We start from the raw sequence: 22,850 nt of genomic DNA, 5'->3' as shown, positions 1-22,850 counted from the left end.
TTTGACTGCGGTGGGGGTCGCTCGCACCTGCCCTCCCCTCGCCGGGCCAAACCCCATCTCCCGGCGCTCAGAGCCCCATCCCCGCCTCCTCCACCGCGCCTCTGGTTCCGTGCAGTCAGTCCGAACGGCCCCGCAGGTTGGGTGGAGCGCAGCCAGCCGGAGAGGAGAGGATGCAAGTTCAGAGTCCCTTATGTGGACGGGTGGCTTCTCCAACGCCGTCCCCACCGCAGACCCCGGCTGAGCCAAGCCCCTCACCTGGCTCCGCGCCGGCAACGTACTGCAGCGGGACTGGAAGGCATCAGGCTCCAGCGCCAGAGCCGAGGGCTGCTGGACGCTCAGGGGCCTTAGAAAGGTGAAGTCACTGCCATCCGAGGCTGGCGAGAAGCACGTCCTGTAGCAATGGCTACGTGAGTCTGTAGGCCGCAGCGTCACCTCCATGTACTTGAGCGTGCCATCCGAGCTCACCTGCAGGTTGGGGCTGGACTGTTTATAGAAGTCCGGGGAGGGAGAGTCCTGGCGCCCGCAGCACTGGCTCCCACCCCCGTCCCCATCTGCGTGCCCTCGAAGGCACCTGGCTGACAGAAAGGTGAAGGTGACTAAGGATAACAGACTAACGGCCGCTAGTGCCACAATGAGGTACAGGGTAAGGTCTGACCGCTCTGGAGGGTGTGTGAGGAAGTCACTGGATTTGGGCATCTCCTCCAGGTCCTCGTTCTCTAGAGCCAGCAGCACCGTGGCTGTAGAGGAGAGTGAAGGGTCACCATTGTCCCTCACCAGGACCATCACCCACTGGGTGTCAGAGTCATCCTCCAGCAAGGCCCGGGCCGTACGCACCTCACCAGTGTGCGCAGACACGAGGAACAGTCCCGGGGCTGTGGACTGTGGCAACAGCGAATAGGACAGCCATGCATTGTGGCCCGCATCAGCGTCCACGGCTGTCACCTTGGTGACCAAGGAGCCAGGAGGAGCAGAGCGAGGGAGACGCTGGGGGGCTGAGAGTTCTCGGCCGGGCTGTGGGTGCAGCACGGCTGGGGCATTATCATTCTGATCCAGGACAAACACATGCAGGGACGTGTTGGCATGCAGTGGGGGAGAGCCGGAGTCTCGGACCCCCACCACAATCTGCAGCATCTGCAGCAGTTCGTAGTCAAAGGTCCGCTGGGCAAAGACTCGCCCATCCTGAGGGTTGACGTATACGAAGGAGGAGGCCGGGGCTCCCTGAATCTGGCTCCCTATGATGGAGTAGGTGAGGCGGGCATTATCCCCAGTGTCTGGATCCGAGGCAACCACGGTGCAGAGAAGGGAGCCTGGGGGCCGGTTTTCCGGGATGTAAGCAGTGTAGAGCTGCTGGGCAAAGTGTGGTGCGTTGTCATTCACGTCTGAAATGTTGAGTGTGATGGTGAGATGTGTGTGCAGGGGAGGCGAGCCAGCATCACTGGCCAGCAGCTCGATGATATAGTGTGTTGTGGCCTCTCGGTCCAACGGCTGACTGGTCAGCAGGGAGTAGTGGTTCTCAGAAGACTTAATCTGAAATGGCAGGTCCGGAGAGATATCAAGGCTCACTTCACCATTTCTACCTGAGTCTCGGTCTCGCACATTGAACAACCCTATTACTGTGCCCTCTGGAGTGTTCTCCAGGACAGGGTTGACCAAAGAGGCCAGGAGCACCTCTGGGGCATTGTCATTGACATCTCCCACATCCACTTGAATCACACAGTGGCCCTCCATGGCAGGCTGCCCCTGGTCACGGGCTCTTGCGTGAATTTCATAGAAACTTGACTCCTCAAAGTCTACAGGCCCCAACACGTGGATTGCCCCACTGCTAGGGTCGAGACCGAAGAGATTTCGCACTGCCTCAGATGTGTGGTCCCCAAAAGAATAGTCTAATTGGCCATTGGTGCCCTCGTCTGGATCAGTGGCATTGAGGTAGAGCAGCAGTGTCCCCACGGGTGCATTCTCAGGAAGTCCCACGCGCAGAACTGAGGACTGGAAGGTTGGAGCATTGTCATTGATGTCCAGCACGATGACAGAGATGAGGGAGGTCCCCGAGCGGGCCGGGGTGCCCCCATCCACAGCAGTGAGCACCAGCTGATGTGTTGCCTGGGCTTCCCGGTCCAGCTGCTTCTCTAACACCAGCTCTGGGAACAACTTCCCATCTTTTAGGGTTTTCACATTCAGAGAGAAGTGGCTGCTGGGGCTCAGGGTGTAGGAGCTCACGGTATTGGTGCCCACATCTGGATCCTGGGCACTATCCAGTGGGAATCGTGCCCCAGGCGCAGCTGATTCTGAGATGCGCATCTCTCGCTCAGGGGTAGCAAAGCTGGGAGAGTTGTCATTGAGATCCAGGATCTCTACCTCTACACGGACCAGCTCCAGGGGGTGTTCGGTCACCACCTGCACTGGCAGCAGGCAGCTGGTGCTGGCTCCACACAGGCTCTCACGGTCAATCTTTCGATTCACTGCCAGAGCACCACTAGCCAAGCTCAGGGAAAAATAGCGCCCATTCTCCTCGGAGCCCAACCGCAGTCGGCGGCTTGACAGATCTGTCACCTTTAAGCCCAGATCCTGAGCAACATTCCCCACCAGCGTCCCCGGCTCGGACTCCTCCACCACGGAGTAGCGAAGCTGCCCAGACACCCAGCCCCAGCAGCACACGGACAACATGCACAGCACTTGCCATTTCCCAGCGAGCTGTGGGGGTGACCTAGGCCCCATGACCTAGAAGTCCCTTCCTGGACAGTGCTGTCCTGTCTCCAAGGTAGATTCAGATCTTGCAATGCAGAAGCTGAAATCTCTATGTCTCCCTCCAGCCTCTTAAAAACTGCTCCGAGGTTTGCCTGTCTGCAGCAGTTCTTCTTAGTCACCAAATGGCGGGGGTGGGTGGTGGGGAGGGGAAGCGACTCTGAGTCGGAGCTGGGGGAGGAGAGGCAGGCAGGAAGAGCAGATTCCCCACCTCGGCTCCGAGTCTGATTGGCCCCAAAGTCTGTCTGCTCTCAACCAATTATGAAGTCTCCTCAGTGCTGGAAACCTTAGGAACAGGCGCTGCAAGTCTGTGCCACAGAAGCCTTCCACTTCCCCACTCACTTCGCGCTGCAGGTTGATTCAGACCCCTTGGCAGCCAAGTTTGACAGCCTCAGATGGTGCTCAGCAGGGAAGACAAAGTGGTACAAATCTCCTCAGGGTTCTGCCCCAGCAACTTCCCGCATGACTTCAGAAGTCTCCACCACTTTCTTGAATCCACAAAATTCGTCCTTCTGGGAAAGGCAAAACCCATGTGTTCCCTCTCCCGCCCCCAGCCTGCCAAACGCTGCTAAGGTGAGAGAAAAGATTTGTTAGGACCCCGAAACATTTTGCTCTGAGTCTCCAGCAATATTCTGAGGAAAATCTTAATGTCAGATGATGGCTACAGGACTCAGCTTTTCTGAGACTCCAGACTTGTGCTATGGAATATAGGTCACTGCTTACAAGGAGGGAGGACATTTCTGGGGCTAAGGCAGACCACCCAGGAGGGGACCTGGTCTCCAGGCTTTATAATTTCACCAATTCAGGAGGACTCTAGTTAAAGACTCCCCAAATGGTCACCTCTATGAATTCCTCGGCCGTAAACCAGTTTTCTGACATTAAGTGATTCCACTCATTGCTCTTTTCCCAAAGAGGTGAAGCCCCTCCTTTCAATCTGCTGCATCTACTTCAAATCCCAGGAGGGACTTTACTGGGAATTCTGAAGATCTGGACCAAAAGATCTCTGCTATTTACCTTGATTGGTGCCTCTCTACTCCCTTGGCAAGCTCCTCTTCGTGCTCTCTGCTGTGTTGCAGAGAGAGTTCCCTTGCTAGTAGGTTAGGAAGGACTAGATGCCGTGGAGGTAAAGATCTCATCAGTCTCCTTCAATCCATTTTTGGGAAATAGCAACCCGGAGTCAAGATACTTCAGAACCTGCCCCCCTCCCCATCCACCATCTTTAGGAAAAGTAAAGAAAGCAGCCACCTGGGTTAAGGCGATTGACCCATGCATTCTCTCCTTGTGCATTCTAACTTTCTATGCTCCCACCTGCCAGCAGCATGCTTTCACAGTAATTTGGCTCACCAATTGGTCACCAATTACTTTCATTTCTTATTTCAGACATGGGCACAACCCACCTCCAAGTGCCAATCTGTGACAACTCCCTGGTTAATTCACAAAACACTTCTAAAGCACAGCATCTACCACATAGTTACTCACAAAAATGGTGACACCACTATGGGCTCTCGCAGAGAGACCAATACTCTCTGGGACACAGTCCAGCCATATGCCTAGATCAGAACAACCCTCAGGCATTGGCTGAGCCTGCGAAGGTCTCACCTCTAGCCCATAGAGAAGATCAGAGGGTGGGCAGCTTGGGCGAACAGGCTCCCCTGCCATAGGCGCACTGGGTGACTTCACCATCATGAAGCTATCACTCCGAGTGGGTGCAGAAGCCAAGGGTGTACAGCCATGAGAATGGCCGCCCACATCAACAAACTTGATAGGATCATCTGACCCTAGCTGGATTCGGAGGATCCCATTGGAAGGAGGAAGCCCCTCCCTCCTTCGAGATCGAGTGAGACAGGCACAGGTGCCAGCAGGAAAGCAGGTCACTCCGCAGGCAGCCCCACGCAGACACTTAGAGAGCAGTGCCACGAAGGAGCCAAAGGAGACGAAGCAGATGGCCACCAGAGATACAGCCAAGTAGAGGGTCAGACGGGATTCTCCTTCCCTTGGGGCTGAAGATTCTCGAAGGTCCGGGACAACCGGATGCGCGTCTTCCTCCAAGGACACCAGGAGAGTGACAGAGGTAGAGAGTGGTGGGCTGCCACTGTCCTTCACCACGATGACCAGCTTCTGCGGCGGGAGGTCAGCTGGGATGGGGACAGCGGTCCGCACCTCTCCAGCATAGCGAGAGACGGCAAACAGGCTAGGGTCTGGGGCTTCCAGGAGCTGATAGGAAACCCAAGCATTATAACCCGAATCCAAGTCCACAGCGGTCACCTTTGTGACTAGGTGGCCAGCACCCACTGAAGGAGGCAGTGCTTGGGGGCATAAGGAGCCAGGCCGGGCCCGAGGGCGGAGCACGGCTGGGGCATTGTCATTGAGGTCCAGCACGAATAGACGAACTGTCACAGTACTGCTAAGGGGTGGGTTGCCCCGGTCTCGCGCCTGCACCTCAAACTGCAGTGTCTGCGTTTGCTCATAGTCAAAGGACCGAGTTGCATGGACAGCTCCTGTCTGGGGGTTCAAAGAGATGAAGGAGGAAGCAGACACATCTCGGTTTCTGGGCTCTAGGAGAGAGTAGGAGATAAGTGCATTCAAACCGGAGTCTGGATCAGAGGCTGCAAGGGAGCAAAGCAGGTCCCCTGGGCGATTGTTCTCCGGCACGAACACCTCATGTGACCTCTGGAAGAAAGATGGTGGGTTATCATTCACATCTGAAATGTTGAGGAAAATAGTCCTATGAGTACTCAAGGGAGGGCTCCCAGCATCAGAAGCAGTGACCATGATGTCAAAGCTGGATTTGGCCTCTCGGTCCAAGGGCCCAGCAGTCACCAGGGAGAACTGGTTCCTGAAGGCAGACTTGAGGGCGAATGGCAGGTGGTCGGGAATACGGAGGCTCACATCTCCATTGGATCCAGAGTCGGGGTCCTGCACACTGATGAGTGCCACCACGGTGCCAGGTTCTGCGCTCTCTGGGAGAGTTCCAAGCTCTGAAGTCACTGTGATGTGGGGGGCGTTGTCATTTACATCCAGAAGATCCACACGAAGGCTGCAATGTTGCTCCATCGCTGGAGAGCCCCCATCACGAGCGCGCACATCAAATTCATAATAATTCTCACTCTCAAAGTCAAGGGGTCCCTGCAGGGTAAGCTTTCCAGTTGTGGGATGCAGGCTAAAGAGGTTTCTCACATGATCAGGGGTGTGGCCACTGAAAGAAAAGGTGACGTTACCACTGGGACCCAGGTCTGGGTCAGAGGCGTTGAGCTGGATGAGAACCATGCCAGCCGGTGCGCTCTCCAACACGCTGATCCTGTAGCTGGACTGCTGGAAGGCTGGGGCGTTGTCGTTCACATCCAGCACCGACACCCGGAGTTCCGCTGTGCCAGATCTCGGGGGGTTCCCTCCGTCCACAGCAGTCAGCACCAGGCGGTAGTCAGATTGCTTCTCCCGATCCAGGGGCTTCTCCAGGAGCAGCTCTGGGACGAGGCTGCCGTCGCTGCGCTTCTTGACATCCAGTGCAAAGTGCTCATTGGAGCTCAGTCTATAGCTGTTGATGGAGTTGCTCCCCACATCTGCATCCTGAGCCTTTTCCAAGGGGAAACGCTGTCCTGGAGGAGCTGCCTCCCCAATTTCCAAGTCCAGCTGCTGCCGAGGAAATCGGGGGGCGTGATCATTCACATCTACAATTTCTACCTCCGCTCGGTACATCTCCAAAGGCCCTTCGGTTACAAACTCTAGGGGCACGATGCAGCTAGCACTGAGCCCACACAGTGCCTCTCGATCAATTGGATTCTTGATGAGCAGGGCTCCGCTGTCCAAATCCACACGGAAGTGTCTTTGGTTCACCTCTCCCGCGACCTGCAGCCTGCGAGCTGACAGACTCTCTGTATCCAACAGGAAATCTTGGGCGACATTCCCTACAAAAGTCCCTTCCTGTGACTCCTCTGGGACCGGGTAGCGGATCTGCCCACAAACGTAACCCAGGTGGCAAAAGAGGAACAAAAGGGTAACCCCCCGCCAAACTGCCACCCAGCTTCTCACCTTGTAGAGCATTGCTGCCACCCGCTAGCTGTCTACGTGTGCTGAGAAGCCGAAGCAGCCAACCCGCCCCAAACGGCCACAGCAGCTGGAGACACCGATCTCCCTTTCCCGCGCCACCTCTGGCGCGGCTCGGCCGGCGCCGCAAGGGTTACGCGCCGTTTTTTGCTGGTGGCGGGGTAGATTTGTCTGCCTTTCACCACCCGATTGGCAGACAGCGGCTCCTGGGCTCAGCCAATAGGCTGAGCAGAGAACGTCCCAATAGCAGCAGGGTTAATGCGTCGCAGCATTGGGGGGAAAAAAAAGAAAAAGAAAAAGAAAAAAAAACCCTGTCTTTCGTCTTCCTCCTGCTCAACAGCATTCCATCCATGGTTATTAGTTTTGCGGAGAGGCACACAACATGTATATTTGTTTGTTTTTTTCTAATAGACCAATCTACCCCGCCCCTCTGGGGGGCGGGGGGCGGGGAAGGCAGAAGGAGACAGCGACAGCCAGAACCCTAGCAACCTGCAGCCCAGAGAGTGAGTAGCCATTTGAGACTGGTCACTTTGTTCCAGCCAGTATTGTCATCACCCAGTATTCTAAATGAGTAGCTTTGGCCTCGGTCTGACTGTGTGAGAGCAACAGCTAATTAGAAGCACTGCCATATATTCAAAACTCTACCCCTCTGCAGCTTATACAGAAATGTATCCATCTTTGCAGAAAAGGTTTACACATTAATGTAGCCAATTAAATCTATGCAACACACACTTTCTATCGTAACAGGAGGCACGGCAGAAACCGAATTTCTCTTATTCAGACACATGCTAGTGCTACGCTAAATTACCATTCATTTATTTCAAGGACAGTATGGAAGGATATGAAATGGGTGGAGGAAGCCAAGAGAGGGAGATGTTCCAAATTAGTAAAGAATCAGTGCGTCTGGGAGGCGCTAAGCACCGGATCTCATTACCTGGCAGAATGCTAATATTCACAGATTTAACAGCTACCTTGAATGACTGGGATCAGCTACCAACAGCATTGTGCCTACAAATCCTCTTTATTTGACACCACCATAAGCTTGATACGCAGTTAATTACCAACGGAGACCATTTCAAAAGGGGGAGCTGTTCAGTTCGCCCCAGGGAGCCCCTTGAAACTGGAGCCTTGATCTCGCCCCTCCCCCACCCCTACTCAAACCTTCCGAAGAGCCTGGCTACTACCTTGCACACATACAGAAACAGAGCCCATTTCACCCTGCAGGCTATAGTTTGAGTGGCAAACACACCAGAGCATAGAAAAAGAAAATTCCAGCCTGATCTGGACATGATTTCTGAACTCGTCCAAACCCTCACCTAGGTTACTCCTGGCTGCCAAAACTGGCAGCAAAACTTGGAGTTCTTATCCCCTCCCTAGACTTTTTTCCAGACTGCTGATCATCAGGATTATCTTTTTGGCTATAGTGAGGCCAGCTAACAATATAATGGTCGCAAACAGAGGAATACAAATTTCCATGTTCTTTCACACACACACACACACACACACACACACACACACACAAATTAAAAATAAATAAATAAGTAAAACCACCTAAACCTCCTCCCATGGAAATGATGGGGCTGTAGATCAGCCTGATTGACCAGGGTTTTATGCTAGGGTTCACTATGTCAGTGAATGGCACCTTCATCCACCTGGCTGCCTTAATCAGACTCCTGGGGGTCACCCGTGACTCATTCCTCTCCCTCACTCCCTGTATCATGTCAATCAACAAGTCCTGATGATTTTACTGCAGTCATTTCCATCCATGCTGCACTGTGCTGATTCAAGTGTTTATCAATCTTCTCAAATATCACCATAGCCTTCGAAATGTTCTCTTTGTCTCCAGTCCTGGTATCCCCAAACCATTTCACTTACTGAGTAAAAGAGTAATCACTCTTAAAAACAAAACAAAACAAACAAAACTGCTGGCATCATATGTATGGCTGTTCAAAATTCTGCAATGACTATCATCTATAGGGAATAAAATAGAAACTCCTTAGAATGGCCTAAAGGCTAATCAGGGTCTGCCTCCCGTCTGCTTGTTCCACCTCCTCTGCGAAGATGCACAGTTTAACGCTCAAAATAAGGAAAGACCATGCTCCCTTTACATGAAATTTCCTGCAGTGCCCCCTCTCACCCCCTTTTCCCTTTTACTGTTTGACAAACTACTGCTCAACCTTTAGTTCTTAACGCAAACATCATCGCCACTCTAGTCTTTCCTGATTTCCCCAGGTTGACTTAGGTGTTTCTTCCTCTTTGTTTCCACTGCTTCTTGTATCTAGAGACCTCCAACATCATTGCTTTTCGCCCATTTCTCTCCCGTGTGCTCTGATGGCAAGGACTCTCTCTTCATCTTTTACAAATGCTTAGCAAAGAATCTGACTTACAAGGACACCCAATAAATGGTGAACTACTAAGATTATCATTTATCAATTCAGCAAGCATTCACTGAATACATGTTATGTACAAAGCACCTTATATGCATTAATTTTCACTTTCTCAACAACTTTGCGAAGTAGCCGTTAGCTTTATGTTACAGATGAGGAAACTGGCATTCATAGTGGGGACGTGACTTGTTTAAAGCCAAACAACTAATATGTGCAGTACTAGGGTTTCTCACCTTCACTCCCAGTCTGGCAAAATATGAAGCCTCCTTCTATGACATCTTAAATGATTTTTCAACCAGTTTGTCATCCCCATACCATAAACTGGCCCTCTACCAATGTCTTGAATAGCCAAGAACTAAACGTCTTACAGATCTGATGCCTTATATTAGCACACTCATACTAAGACAAACAGGCACACAGGCTGTTTGACTAGAATCAGAGTATCACAGAGCCTTAATCCTACACATCCTAGTCTTGACCTTCTTGTGTCAGGTATGTGATTCGCCCATCTCTAGATTTTTTTAAACAGCTTTATTGACATATAATTCACACACTGTATAAATTGCACATTGGAATACCTGGGGGCCTTAAAAAAATTACTGACCTTCTTATGCCACCCCTGAAATTATGCATTAGTTTGATTGGTTTGGGGTATGACCTGAACTTCAAAACTTTTTTACAGATCCCTGAGTGATTTCAACATGCAACCAAGCTTGCAAACATCTTTCTGGGGAAAACGCCAGTTGTTTACCAGGCTGCCGAGAAGAGGAGCAGCTGCTTCTCTCTGGCTTTCATACTTTGTCAATTTTGGCTATCCCCAGATTTCCTGATTTTCAAGCTGTGTTTAAGACTAGGGACGGATGAAGAACTAACAAAAAACAATAGTAACAGCTAATATTTATTGAACACATTCCATTTTTGCCTATGCAAAACAGCTTAGAAAGGAGATGAAGTAACTTGGCTGAGGGCTCATGGTTGATAAGTGGCAGAGCCTAGCTTGTCTAACTGTGGAATCCAAGGGTTGATAGCAATAATGCATTTCCTGTCAGTAACAAAATAACAGTGGTTCTCCTACAATTGGAAGTGTGTGAAAGTTTGTCTCCAAGGTAAAGGTCTTGCAATCACTTGGACAACATCCCAAATGAATGAAAGTTTTACCTTTTTAAGGGTACGAATTTACCAGTCTTTCACATTATGTATTTATTTAGGGAAATAATGGTGGAAGAATGGAGTATGATACTAAAGCATAAGCAGACTTTCATTTTGTACTTTGTGTTCTTTTGGATCATCTGGCTTGTTTCCAAAATAAATGATTACTTTTGTAATTAAAGGTGGTTATCTTTGGGTTTAAAAATTATAGGTCATTTTAATTTTTCTTTATACTTTTGTATTGTATACTTTTCTATATTTTCAAAATGTTCTACAATGCATATGCATTACTATTATAACATAAAAATATTTTGTAAGTAATGTGCACAGCATTTCCAATAGAGTGCTTGAAATAAAATTTAAAGGATGCCTAGAACTTGACTTCTTTCATAGCAAATAATTTGAGAATGAACTATAGGATCTGTGAAGGCATAGGAAAATTACAAGCAAACGATTATTCTTTAATGAAGATGTAGCAATCATTTGAAAGGTAGTTTTTATATTCCTAGCAGCTGTCACTGGTCAGAGGTATCCAGCAGTTTTTTCCCCCAATGCAAAATGACACCACACCAACCTCTGAGTGTTAAGTTCTTGGATTATAGCTTAATGGCTCCTTAGCAACATTGGTTAGTTGTGATGGCAAGTGAGTGATGAGTGTATGAATTGAGTGAGAAATGTGTCAATTAACTTCATCTTGAAATGAAACCACAAACCACAGACTAGCCAGGCCATCCCTCTCACAAAGGCACAATGTTCCATCTAAAGGAAGCTCAGGTGAAAGTGGGGATGCATCATCAAGAAGACATCTTTGTCATTAACCAACTACTTGACACCTTCCTAAGCACGGTACAAGAATCAAGAAGCATTAATATATTTCAGGGATCTCTTGCTAACCCTTACCTGTCCAGGAGGGGCGCTCTCTGCACCCAGCACCTGCCTATAGAACACCGGATCGCAGCTCCGCAGAGTGTTCTGGCAGCTGGCCAGTGGGCTGGCGGCACTGGGTTTCTTGAGCAGCGGGTCGCTGCGGCGCGAGTCTGTGGTGAGGTACACCTGATGGTAAAGGTGGGGCGACATCAGGCCTCCCCGCACGGCGTCCGCGTGGAAGGAAGGCCCTGGCGTTCGGTACAGGGAGCTCACTGGGCCTCGGTATAGGTCCCTGGACTGCTTCCACTTGTAAACTTTGAATATGATCACTCCCAGTACCGTAACGGCGAACCCCACGGACACCAGGATTAGAGAGAGGAGTAAATAAAAGGTGAGATTCTTATTCTGCTCCCGGGGGTCTGAGCCCGACGGAAACTCGGCCCGGGCTTCGGGCGATTCCTCGGTTACTGACACAGTCAAGGTCGCGGTGGTGGACAGCGATGGCTCCCCATTGTCTTGAATCAAGACCGTGAGAGTCTGCCTGGACAAATCTGTGTCCTGGACAGGGCGGGCAGTGCTGACTTGACCCGTGTGAAGCCCCACAGCAAAAAGGCTCTGGTTGGGCGCTCCCAAGAGGCTGTAGGAAAGCCAGGCGTTGTGGCCTGCATCTGCATCCCAGCCCACCACCCGCGTGACCAGATGGCCGGCAGCGGTACCTCGGGGCAGCAGCTCTACTGTGCTCCTGCCCGGCCGCGGGTATAGGACCTGGGGGGCATTGTCATTGCGGTCAGTGACAAATATGTTCAAGCTTATGTTGGTGGCCAGGATCGGGGTGCCCCCGTCACTGATATGAGCTGTTAATCCGAACTCCCGCCTGTCCTCGTAGTCCAGGGGCACTAAAGATGATACCACGCCACTGTCACGATTAATTGTGAAATAGCGACCCACTAGCCCGGTTTCAGCTCCTTGCTCCAGGAGAACGAAGGAGAGGCGAGCATTCTGTGGGGCATCGGGATCCCAGATACTTAGATTTAGTATTGGAACTCCGGGGAGGTTATTTTCCTCAACGTAAACGTCGTAGGAAGATTGGGAAGATTGGGGAGGGTTGTCGTTGATGTCCGACACTTGGACCCGCAGCGTCGTAAGGGCGGAGAGGGAAGGGGCTCCCGCGTCCCGAGCCGTGATGCTGAGGTTGTACTCGGGCACCGTCTCCCGGTCCAGGGCTGCACTGGTTTTCAAAGTGAAGTAATTCTTGAGGGAGGAAGTCAGGCTGAAGGGAAGTCCTGGTGGAATCTCACAAGTCACCAGCCCGTTCTCGCCAGCATCCAGATCGGTCACACTGAGCAGCGCGATGACAGTCTCGAGGGGGGCGTCCTCGGGAACTGGGCTATACACGGAGGTGACTGTGATCTCCGGGGCATTGTCATTCACGTCCACAACCTCTACCAAAACTTTGCAGTGTGCGCCTTCAGGATTGGCGCCCTTGTCCTTGGCCTGTATGTAAATCTCGTGCAGTTTGGTGTCTTCGAAGTCCAGGCGGCCCTTGATTGTCAGCACCCCGGTTACGAGGTCTAAGGCGAATAGTTCCCGCACTCCGGCGCGGTTGTGACTGCCGAAGGAGTAAATAATTTCCCCATTGGGGCCTTCATCCAGATCCGTTGCACGGACTTGCACCACGCGAGTGCCGGGGGGCGCATCCTCCAAGACGCGAGCCCGGTACAGGGACTGGTTGAAGGCGGGCGCGTTGTCATTCGCGTCCAGCACCGCGATACGAATAGGGAGGCTGGAGGAGCGAGCCGGACTCCCTCCGTCCAAGGCCGTCAGCACCAACTGGAGACTTGGCTCCCGCTCGCGGTCCAGAGCGCGCTCCAGCACCAGCTCCGCGTACTTGGTGCCGTCCTCCCGCGTCTGCACGCGCAGCGCAAAGTACTCGTTTCGGCTCAGCTCATAAACCTGTAGAGAGTTGCTCCCCACGTCCGGATCGTGCGCGCTCTCGAGCGGAAAGCGCGTCCCCGGGGCCACGGCCTCGCTGATCTCCAATTTCATTTCCCGGGTAGGAAAAGCGGGATTGTTGTCGTTGATGTCTTGGATGACCACTTCCGCGCTGAACAGCTCCAGCGGGCTCTCCACAACCAACTCCAGAGTTACGGTGCAGGAGGGCAGGGTCCCACATAGCTCCTCGCGATCCAGGCGGTCGTTCACGAACATCTCTCCGGTCTCCCGATTCACCTCAAAGAACCTGCGGCTGCCTCCGTATACCACCCGGAGCCTGCGGGCGGACAGGCTGCGGAGATCCAAGCCAAGGTCCGCGACCACGTTGCCCACCGCGAAACCCTTCTCTCTCTCCTCCAGGATCTCATAGCGAAGGACGGCGGAAGCCTTGTGCAAGGCACCAAGCAGAAGCAAAACTCCCACCACTCTCCCGGTGCTTACCAGTCCGCTCCTCCAGGCCTCTGGGACCATCTCACTCAAAAGCAGATCTTCTTAGCGCGGTCCAGGTCGTCCCGGCTATTTCGCTGAGAAACTTTCAGCGGGTTAGCGCTCGGGCGCTGGGCGCTGAGTCGGACATGGCTTTCTGGATGCCTTTGATTTGCTCGCCGGCTGTTCAGTCTCTGCCTCATCCCGGGGCGCCGAAAGGGGACGGGCAGGGGCCAGATCTCCCGCGTCTTCATTGGCCGACAGCGGCACACAGAGTCCCAGCCAATAACTGCACGAAGAATGCGCTAGCGCCGGGCTCTCCGAGCGGGACTCGCGCTAGCACCGGGAACTTCACTTTCCTTTGGCTTCGCTCCAGGGTTTCCGGCCCCGGCGCGCTGGCACTGTCCCTACGTCGCAAGCCTGCTCTAACCGGGAAAGCCAGCTGCATGGCGAGGAAGCGGGCGGTTCCGCAAGTCTCCAAGCCCAGTCAAGGTTTATTAAGCATGTTAATCTCTTTAATCGCGAGAAGGAGGATCAAACCAAACCTCAAACGACACAACGTTGTCTGGAAAAACACCAGTAACTTTGGTTGGTTGGAACTGGATAAAACGTACCTAACCAGACCCTACTCATAGTCATTTCATTTTCCTTTCTTACCAAATGAGACTCTGGAATTCCCTGTCATTTCCTCGGTACCGCAAATCAACAGGAGCTATTACCCTGTGTGGTTTTGTTCCTTCTTATGAAATTTAAAAATATAATTCAGATTTTAGCTCTCGTTTTTTAAGACCCAGGGAGCAACATGAAATTTACTACCATGTCTTTTCCAAAAAATATATACTCTCAAACAATTCCCTTTTACTTGAATTCTTTTTCTAAGATACAGGATTGATATGCCACAAGGAAAAATTGCATTGTAAGTGAAAGTATTACCCCCACCCCCCAAAAAAATGAAGAAAAAAAAAAGGACTATTTACCATCTAGGACTCTTATAAAATAATTGAGATAATGCTAACAACATGACATTAAGTCTTCAGAGAATTGCAAAGCTTTTACCCACAGATAGAGCAGCCTCAACTTTTTTGCATTTAGGATTGTAGTCACCAAACAAGTTAGCAGTGATTAAAATAACAAATAAGAGAGTAAGCTATGAAATAAGCTAGTGCTGAGTTGTATGTCCTTGGAAAATAAACTATCCTTTAAGGGTTCCCAGGTTCCTATCTTATTGAATGAATAAACAGGTGAAGTACTTGGAACAAAGTAAGCCTCAGTTAATGATGTGAATCACCTCATTAGATATTAAATGTAAAGTTTTGGCACCTCATACTATTTCTGTATACTTGTCTTCGACAGTTTTTATTGCATGTAGTCCTTTCTAACCTGTATCTGAACCTTGAACACAGGCAGGTAAGTAGGCAGACACATTAGATAGGTAGATAGTAAATAAAGTATACACAGAATATTTACTGAAGAGATGAAAAGTCACTTGTGACCTGTCTTTCCGTTTCATTTCTTACAGCTTTAATTTTATCTCCTAAAACACCCACGTTTAAATATTGAATTTTGATAATTGGCCAGACAAGTAAGAAAGCTGACAGTCATTAGAAGATAGAATATATTCCATAGACTGTGTTCAGAATTTAGAATATAGAATATAGCTCAATAAGCAACTATTCCCAGCGTGAGCCAAGGACCAGTGGTATAAGCATCACATGAGAGCTCGTTACAAATGCAGAAATGCCATACTTCAGACATACTAAACCAGAATTTGCATTTTAACAAGAATACTGCATGATTTGAACACACATTAAAGTTTTTGTTTTTTAAAAAATATTTTTGTTGAGATATCTTCACGCCCCATATAGTCCATCCAAAGTATACAAGCAATGCTCACAATATCATCATATAGTTGTGTATTTATCATTGTGATCCTTTTTAGAACATTTGCATCACTCCAGCAAAAGAAATAAAAAGAGAAAAGAAAGAATGCATACATCCTATACCCGTTACCCCTCCTTCTCATTGACCACTAGTATTGCAATCTGCCCATTTTTTTCACCCCTTGTAACCCCCTATTATTTATTAATTTATTTACTTTTCCTTATTATTATTTTTTTAACCCATCTGTCCATACGCTGGATAAAGGGAGCATCAGACGCAAGATTTTCACAATCACACAGTCATATTGTAAAAGCTATATAGTTAAACAATCGCCTTCAAGAATCAAGACTACTGGAACACAGCTCAACAGTTTCAGGTACTTCCCTCTAGTCACTCCAAATACACCATATGCTGAAAAGGGATATCTATATAATACATAAAAATAACCTCCAGGATAACTTCTCCACTCTGTTTGAAATCTCACAGCCACAAAAACTTTATTTTGTCTCATTTCTTTCTTCCCTCTTTTGGTCAAGAAGGCTTTCTCAATCCATGATGCTGGGACTTGACTCATCACAAGGAATCATGTCCCATGTTGCCAGGGAGATTTACACCCCTAGTACTCACGTCCCATGTACTGGGAAGGAAGTGAGTTCACCTTCCGAGTTGACTTTGAGAGAGAGGCCACATCTGAGCAACAAAAGCGGTTCTCTGGGGTGACTCTTAGGCATAATCATAAGTAGACTTAGCCTCTCCTTTGCAAGAATCAGTTTCATAGGGGCAAGTTCCAAGATCGAGGGCTCAGCCTATAGAATTGGTTGTCCCTACTGCTTGTGAGGATATCAGGAATTCCCCAGATGGGGAAGTCCAATATTTCCTCCTTTCTCCCCAGTCCCTCAAGGTGGCTTTCGAATACATTTTCATTCTCTGCCCAAATCACTGTAGGATGCATGGGGGCACAATTAGAGTTTGAGAAGCACTGGTCTAGTGGGTTATTCAGAAACATACTGATTTATCAATAACTTTTTTCCCCCCATTCATCACTTAATTCACAGTCTGGTTTTTGAAAACTAGCTTTTCAAAATTTGAGTAATTTTTACACTGATAATAAAGCCATAGGTTTCCTAAGACCTCTTCATAAACCAACATAACCTTCATGGATCCATTTCCTGCAGTGGCCCAAGTGATTTTCTTATAATCATATTGGATCATGCCATTCTCCAGCTCAAAGTTCCTCAGTAGCATCTCACTGCCCTTGAAATAAAATACAAAATCCTTTGAATAGCATGCAAGATTCTCATGCCTTTTCCTCCCTCTCACCATATTCTATTATACTGGCTTTTACTCCCATCAGTAGCCAAGCTTTTTTTGTGCCTCAGGGCCTTCACACAAGTTGTTCCTGTCACAGGAAAGCCTCTTTCTCCTCTCCACCTTTGCTTTGCTAATTTTTGCAAATATTTGCTAATATTTCAGGTCTCTGTTTAAATTCTAATTTCTAATGGAAGTCTTCCATTGAACCCAAGTTGAAACCAGGATCCTTTGTTTTGCTCTCTCAGAGCACCTTATATTTTCCTTTTTTGAATTTATCATCATTTATTTTTATTATTTCTTTTGTTTTAGCATAATGTCTGCCTCTCCCACTTAAACCAAATGCTCCAGGAGGGTACGCACTGTGTCTGTTTTGATGACCATTTGTATCCACAGTGCCTAGCGCAGTAGGCACTTGAAAATTATTAATATAGCAAATCTTCATGCTAAGAGAATATACACTAAAGACTATATATACTCATTTGTGTGCATCCATTCTCCCTAAGATTTTAAAACAGAGATTGAAATCTGGTCTTGAGATTTCTGTGGTCGTGTCAAGGAGTACCAATATTATTCCCATTTTACAGACAAGGGAAATAAAACTTAGACAAGTTAAAAAATAAGTTTCATGGTTACATATATACTAAATGTAATAGCTAGTATTGGAACTTGAGTCTCCTTGACACCAAGGCTTCATTCTTAATGTATCCACTTTCCATTTTACAGTAATACTATGTTTGCTGCATCTCATAGGTCAGAGGCATTCCGAGGTTATAAAATGGAGTAAGCATTTCTGGAAGATACATTCACTTTTTGAAGCTACCAGTGGGCCTAATGAAACTGTTTCTTTTTTTATTATTAATTTAAAAAATTAACTAACACAACATTTAGAAATCATTCCATTCTACATATACAATCAGTAATTCTTAATACCATCACACAGATGCATATTCATCATGAAACTGTTTCTTAACTTAAGTATATGAAAGAGTAAATACAATTTTCCAAAGGGTCAAGTGAGATGTGGTAATATCACTCACCCTGAACAAAATACAAAATATGATAACCAGCTGGAGCACCTATATCTAGGGGAAATGGAAGCACCAGTATATAATTTCCTAGTCTCTCTCTTCTTTCCACTCCATTTTATAACCTCAGAATGCCTCTGACCTATGAGATGCAGCAAACATAGTATTACTGTAAAATGGAAAGTGGATACATTAAGAATGAAGCCTTGGTGTCAAGGAGACTCAAGTTCCAATACTAGCTATTACATTTAGTATATATGTAACCATGAAACTTATTTTTTAACTTGTCTAAGTTTTATTTCCCTTGTCTGTAAAATGGGAATAATATTGGTACTCCTTGACACGACCACAGAAATCTCAAGACCAGATTTCAATCTCTGTTTTAAAACTCTTAACAAGATGGGGGTGGGTTTGATTCCTAGAGCCTGCTCATGCAAAAAAAAAAAAAAAAAAAAAGCGAGATGGAGGGGAAGGCGGGGCAGAAGATGGAGGGGGAGGCGGGGCAAGATGACAGTATAGGGAGGTGTGGAATTTAGTCCTCTAGAGCAGCTAGTAAGTAGTCAGGAACTGTCTGGAACAACTGTTTCCGCAACTGGACACACGTCGTGTATAAGTCTGGAACAGGTGGAAGGGCTGAGATCACCTCACAAAACTGTAAGTAAAGCCCCCACCTGCAGAGGCTAGCACCCTTCCCCCACTGGAACAGCAGGCTGCTGGAAACACTTCCCTGTGGGAAAAAGAGGATTCTACTAGGAGCAAGGGAAGGTAGGTCAAACAAACTACAACTGCAGTTTTAATTAACAAATTTGGACTGCTCAATACAGGCTCTGAGCACAGATAAACAGAGAAAACAGGAAGGCAACCCTGAGGTCTCTCTCCTGGCAGAGAGGACAGGACTGAGTTGGCTGAGGTCAGAATACTGGATAAGAGCTGTACCCCTATAGAGACAGGTAACAACTGTCATTCTTGATTGCGAGCCTTGGGGGCTGGTGACTGGCTCAGAAAAGAGATTTTATTGTTTTCCTCTCTTTTTAAAAAATATTCCAAGTAGCTCACTAGAGAAAGCCCCAGGCATTTTCAATTGTCAGCTCTGACCCACATAAGGGCGGAGTTAAGACAGGTCTGAGAGACAAAGTAACAGGTCAAGTAAAAGAGATAATTCCCTAAAAGGCAAATCTTCCACAAGAAAAGGGGGCAGGGCCCAGCTGAAGTGGTGGCACTCCTTCAGAGAGTTCAGACCCCAGGGGCTAGGAATCAGAAACAGCTTAAGCTTGATTCCACCTCAGCCTCTGTCTCAATCATACCCCTGGCAGGCTGAGAATTAAAGTCTCCACACACTTTACACTGGTGAGGCGCTGTGGACTGACAAGCACCACCTGGGGCAGGATAAGAAAAGCACGGAGTTTAGAAGCTCTGCAGGAAAGTCAAATGACCTACTGGGTTTCATCCGCCTGGAAACTTGATACTGATTACACCCTCCTCCTGAGACCTGGGCCTGCCTAGTCTGGGAAGGTCTGACTGGGACTGATCATATCTGAGGAGATCCTCCCCAAAAAAAGGTTTCATATAGGCAGGGCAAGAACCAGAAAAACAAGAGCTGAAAAATTCTGATCCGTTAAATAGAAACTGTGCAAGAGGTCTGGATTAAGTTGAACTGAATGCCCAAAAGCAGAGAGACAACAGAGCCAACCAACAAAAAAACCCTAAGTAAAAAGTGAAAATTACCTCCAGAATAAACCATCAAGGAAACCTGATACCCAGACACCCACAAAAAATTACACCTCTTATTGGGAAAAATGAAGATATGACCCAGTCAAAGAAACACACACTTCAAATTAAATACAAGAGTTGAAACAACTAATGTTCAATCAAACATGTTAAATCAAGTCAAAAATTAAATCAACAAGTTGAGGGAAGATACGGCAAAAGAGATGAAGGATATAAAGAAGACATTAGGCGATCATAAAGAACTCAAAAGCTTGAAAACACAAATCCAGAACTTAAGGAAATGAAAGCCACAATAGAAGATGAAAACACAATGGAAACTTACACAGCAGATGTGAAGAGGCAGAAGAAAGGATTAGTGAACTAGAGGACAGGACATCTGAAATCCTACACACAAAAGAACAGACAGGGAAAAGAATGGAATTGAATGACAACATGAAGCGCACAAATATACGTTTTATGGATGTCCCAGAGGGGAAGTGAAGGGAAAAGAGGCAGAAGGAAGAATGGAGGTTATTATCATGGAAAATTTCCCATCTCTTATGAAAAACATACAATTACAGATCCAAGAAGTGCAACATACCCTAAACAGAATAGATCAAAGACACTTACGAATCAGATTGTCAAACATCAAAGACAAAGAGAATTTTGAAAGCAGCAAGAGAAAAGGGGACGCTCAATAAGACTAATGCAGATTTCTAACAGAAACCATGGAGGTAAGAAGGTAGTGGTATGATGCATTTAATATACTGAAAGAGAAAAACTGCCAACCAAGAATTCATTTTTTTAGAAGATTTTATTTATTTATTTATGGTCTAGGTGGATTTTTCTTTCCAGTATTATTATTAATTTCTAGTTTTACTTTATTATAAGAAAATTTCTTGTAATATATTTTCACCTTGTCACTTAAGCTTAGTATATGTTTGTGTGTGTGTGAACACACCATTATAATTTGGAAATAAGTTATCTCTCTTTAGATTACAGATTTTGATCTGTATCTATAAGATCAACCTTAGATCTTCTATATCTTTACTTATTTTTTTTTTGTCCACCTGCTCTGTTATGGATTGAGAGAGGTAAATCAAAAGCCTTTACTTCTGAAATGTTTCCTTTTAATTTTTTTTGTCTTGTGTGGTTTTTGCTTAAAGATTGATAAGACCATGTTCTTTGTACATAAAAAAATAGAAATGTGATATATTGATTGGGTACTAAATCCCATAATATAGCAAAATACCCGTTGTCTTGTTTAATCCTACCTAGTCTAAATTTTAAGATTGCAGCTAACTTTAAATTTTTAAGTTAATTTTTAAATTATTTTTATTGATATGTATTATATATTCACATACTATGTAACTGCCCAAGTGTACAATCAATGTTTCACAACATCATCATATAGCTGTGCATTTATCATCACAATCAACTTTTTTCTTTTTTTGTGAAAAATAATATATACAAAAAAAGCAATAAATTTCAAAGCACAGCATAACAATTAGTTGTAGAACAGATTTCAGAATTTGGTATGGGTTACAATGCCACAATTTTAGGTTTTTAGTTCTAGCTGCTCTAAGATACAGGAGACTGAAAGAAATGTCAATATAATGATTCAGCAATCATACTCGATTGTTAAAACCTACCTTCTCTGTATAACACCATCAACTTTGATCTTTCTCCCATTCTGTAGGGGTATTTGGGCTTCTAACTTTTTCATGTTAGAAGGGGCTGTCAATAATATGGGATGGGGGATGGAACTAGTTGATACTCTGCATCTCAGGACTTATCTGGTCCAGGGACCCATCTGGAGGTTGTAGGTTTCTGGAAAGTTACCCTATTAGGAACCTTTGTAGAATCTTATATAATGCCCTAGGTGTTCTTTAGGATTCCAACCAAGAATTTTATGGCTGGCAAAACTGTCCTTCAAAAAATGAGAGAGAGTTTAAAATATTCTCAGACAAACAGACACTGAGAGAGTTTCTGAATGAGACTTGTTCGCTAAGAAATACTAAAGAGAATTACAGTCAGTCAAAGACAGAAGAGCAAGGTTTGCAGAAGAAGGTAAAAATGAGGATTGTCTGAGAGGGTAAAAAAAATACACTCAAAATATGAGTAATGAAAAAAGAAATAGATAAATGGGATATCCTCAAAATTAAACACTTTTGTGCATCAAAGGACTTTGATGTAAAAAGTAAAAAGTAAAGTAAAAAGACAGCCTATGCAATGGGAGGCAATATTTGGAAACCACATTATCAGATAAGGGTTTAATATCAGAATATATAAAGAGATTCTACAACTCAACAACAAAAAGACAAACAACCTGATTTAAAAATGGGCAAAAGTCTCTCTAAGCCAATGCAGCAAGTGAACTCACTGCCTTCCCCCGCTACATGGGACATGCCTCCCAGGGGTGTAAGTCTCCCCGGTAATGTGGGACAGAAATCCAGGGATGACCTGGGAGCCAACATCAAGCAATTGAGAAAACCTTCTTAACCAAAAGGGGAAGAGAGAAATGAGATAAAGTTTCAGGGGCTGAGAGATTTCAAATAGAGTTGAGAGGTTATCCTGGAGGTTATTTTTATACATTATATACATATCCCTTCTTAGTTTATAGCGTATTGGAGAGGCTGGAGGGAAGTACCTGAATCTGTGGAGATGTGTTCCAGTAGCCTTGATTCTTAAAGATGATTGTATAAAGATGTAACTTTTGCAATGTGACTGGGGGATTGTGAAAACCTTATGTCTGTTGCTCCTTTCATCCAGGGTATGGACAGATGAGTAAAAAAATATGGATAAAAATTAAATAAATAATAGGGGGAACAAAGGGTAAAATAAATTGGGTAGATGGAAATACTAGTGGCTAATGAGAAGGAGGGATAAAGGGTATGGTATGTATGAGTTTTTTCTTTTAAAAAATTTTTTTTTCTTTTCCTAGAGTGATGCAAATCCTCTAAAAGATGATCAGGTTGATGAATACACACCATGTGATCATACTGTAATCCACTGATTTTACGCCATGTATGGAATGTCTGTGTGTTAAGATTTATCAATAAAAATATATTTTTAGACAGAAGAGAGAGGTGTGGAGAAGAGTGTAGAAAGGAAGACTATGAGTAAAGGTAAAAAGAAGGAAAATTAGATATGACATATAAAATCCAGAAGGCAAAATAGTAGAAGAAAGTACTACCCATGCAGTAATAACACTGAATGTTAATGGATTAAACTCTCCAATCAAAAGACATAGTCTGGCAGAATGGATTGAAAAACAGGACTCATCTATATGCTGTCTCTACTCAAAGGACATGACAGC

General features: G+C 46.5%; 2 protein-coding genes across 11 annotated transcripts in view; both read right to left on the bottom strand.

Annotated features, from left to right (window-relative positions):
• The window catches only part of LOC143663888 (protocadherin gamma-C3), a 165,130-nt gene that overhangs the window by 19,138 nt on the left and 123,142 nt on the right, over nucleotides 1-22,850 (bottom strand). Inside the window, exon 1 of one of the 10 annotated variants that reach the window (XM_077137233.1) lies at nucleotides 11,223-14,542. The exons of 7 other annotated variants lie outside the window; for them this stretch is intronic. In XM_077137233.1, coding sequence (XP_076993348.1) covers nucleotides 11,223-13,652 — 2,430 coding nt within the window. In that variant the 5' untranslated portion in view covers nucleotides 13,653-14,542. Of the gene's footprint in view, nucleotides 1-255; nucleotides 3,505-11,222; nucleotides 14,543-22,850 lie in introns of those variants that run through there. 2 more of the 10 variants (XM_077137241.1, XM_077137242.1) reach the window with 2 other exon arrangements.
• PCDHGC4 (protocadherin gamma subfamily C, 4) lies at nucleotides 3,552-8,277 on the bottom strand. The gene has a single exon (XM_077138054.1). The coding sequence runs from the start codon at nucleotides 6,781-6,783 to the stop codon at nucleotides 4,189-4,191; it is 2,595 nt and encodes an 864-aa protein (XP_076994169.1). The 5' UTR covers nucleotides 6,784-8,277; the 3' UTR covers nucleotides 3,552-4,188.

The sequence above is a fragment of the Tamandua tetradactyla genome, chromosome 20 (genome assembly GCF_023851605.1).
Source record: "Tamandua tetradactyla isolate mTamTet1 chromosome 20, mTamTet1.pri, whole genome shotgun sequence".
NCBI classification, from domain to species: Eukaryota; Metazoa; Chordata; class Mammalia; order Pilosa; family Myrmecophagidae; genus Tamandua; species Tamandua tetradactyla.
The sequence above is the reverse complement of the archived record's forward strand: the minus strand, read 5'-3'. Positions and strand labels throughout refer to the sequence as shown.

Coding starts and splice junctions, on each gene's coding strand:
- PCDHGC4 (XM_077138054.1), bottom strand. CDS start 6,783: ATGCTCTACAAGGTGAGAAGCTGGGTGGCAGTTTGGCGGGGGGTTACC.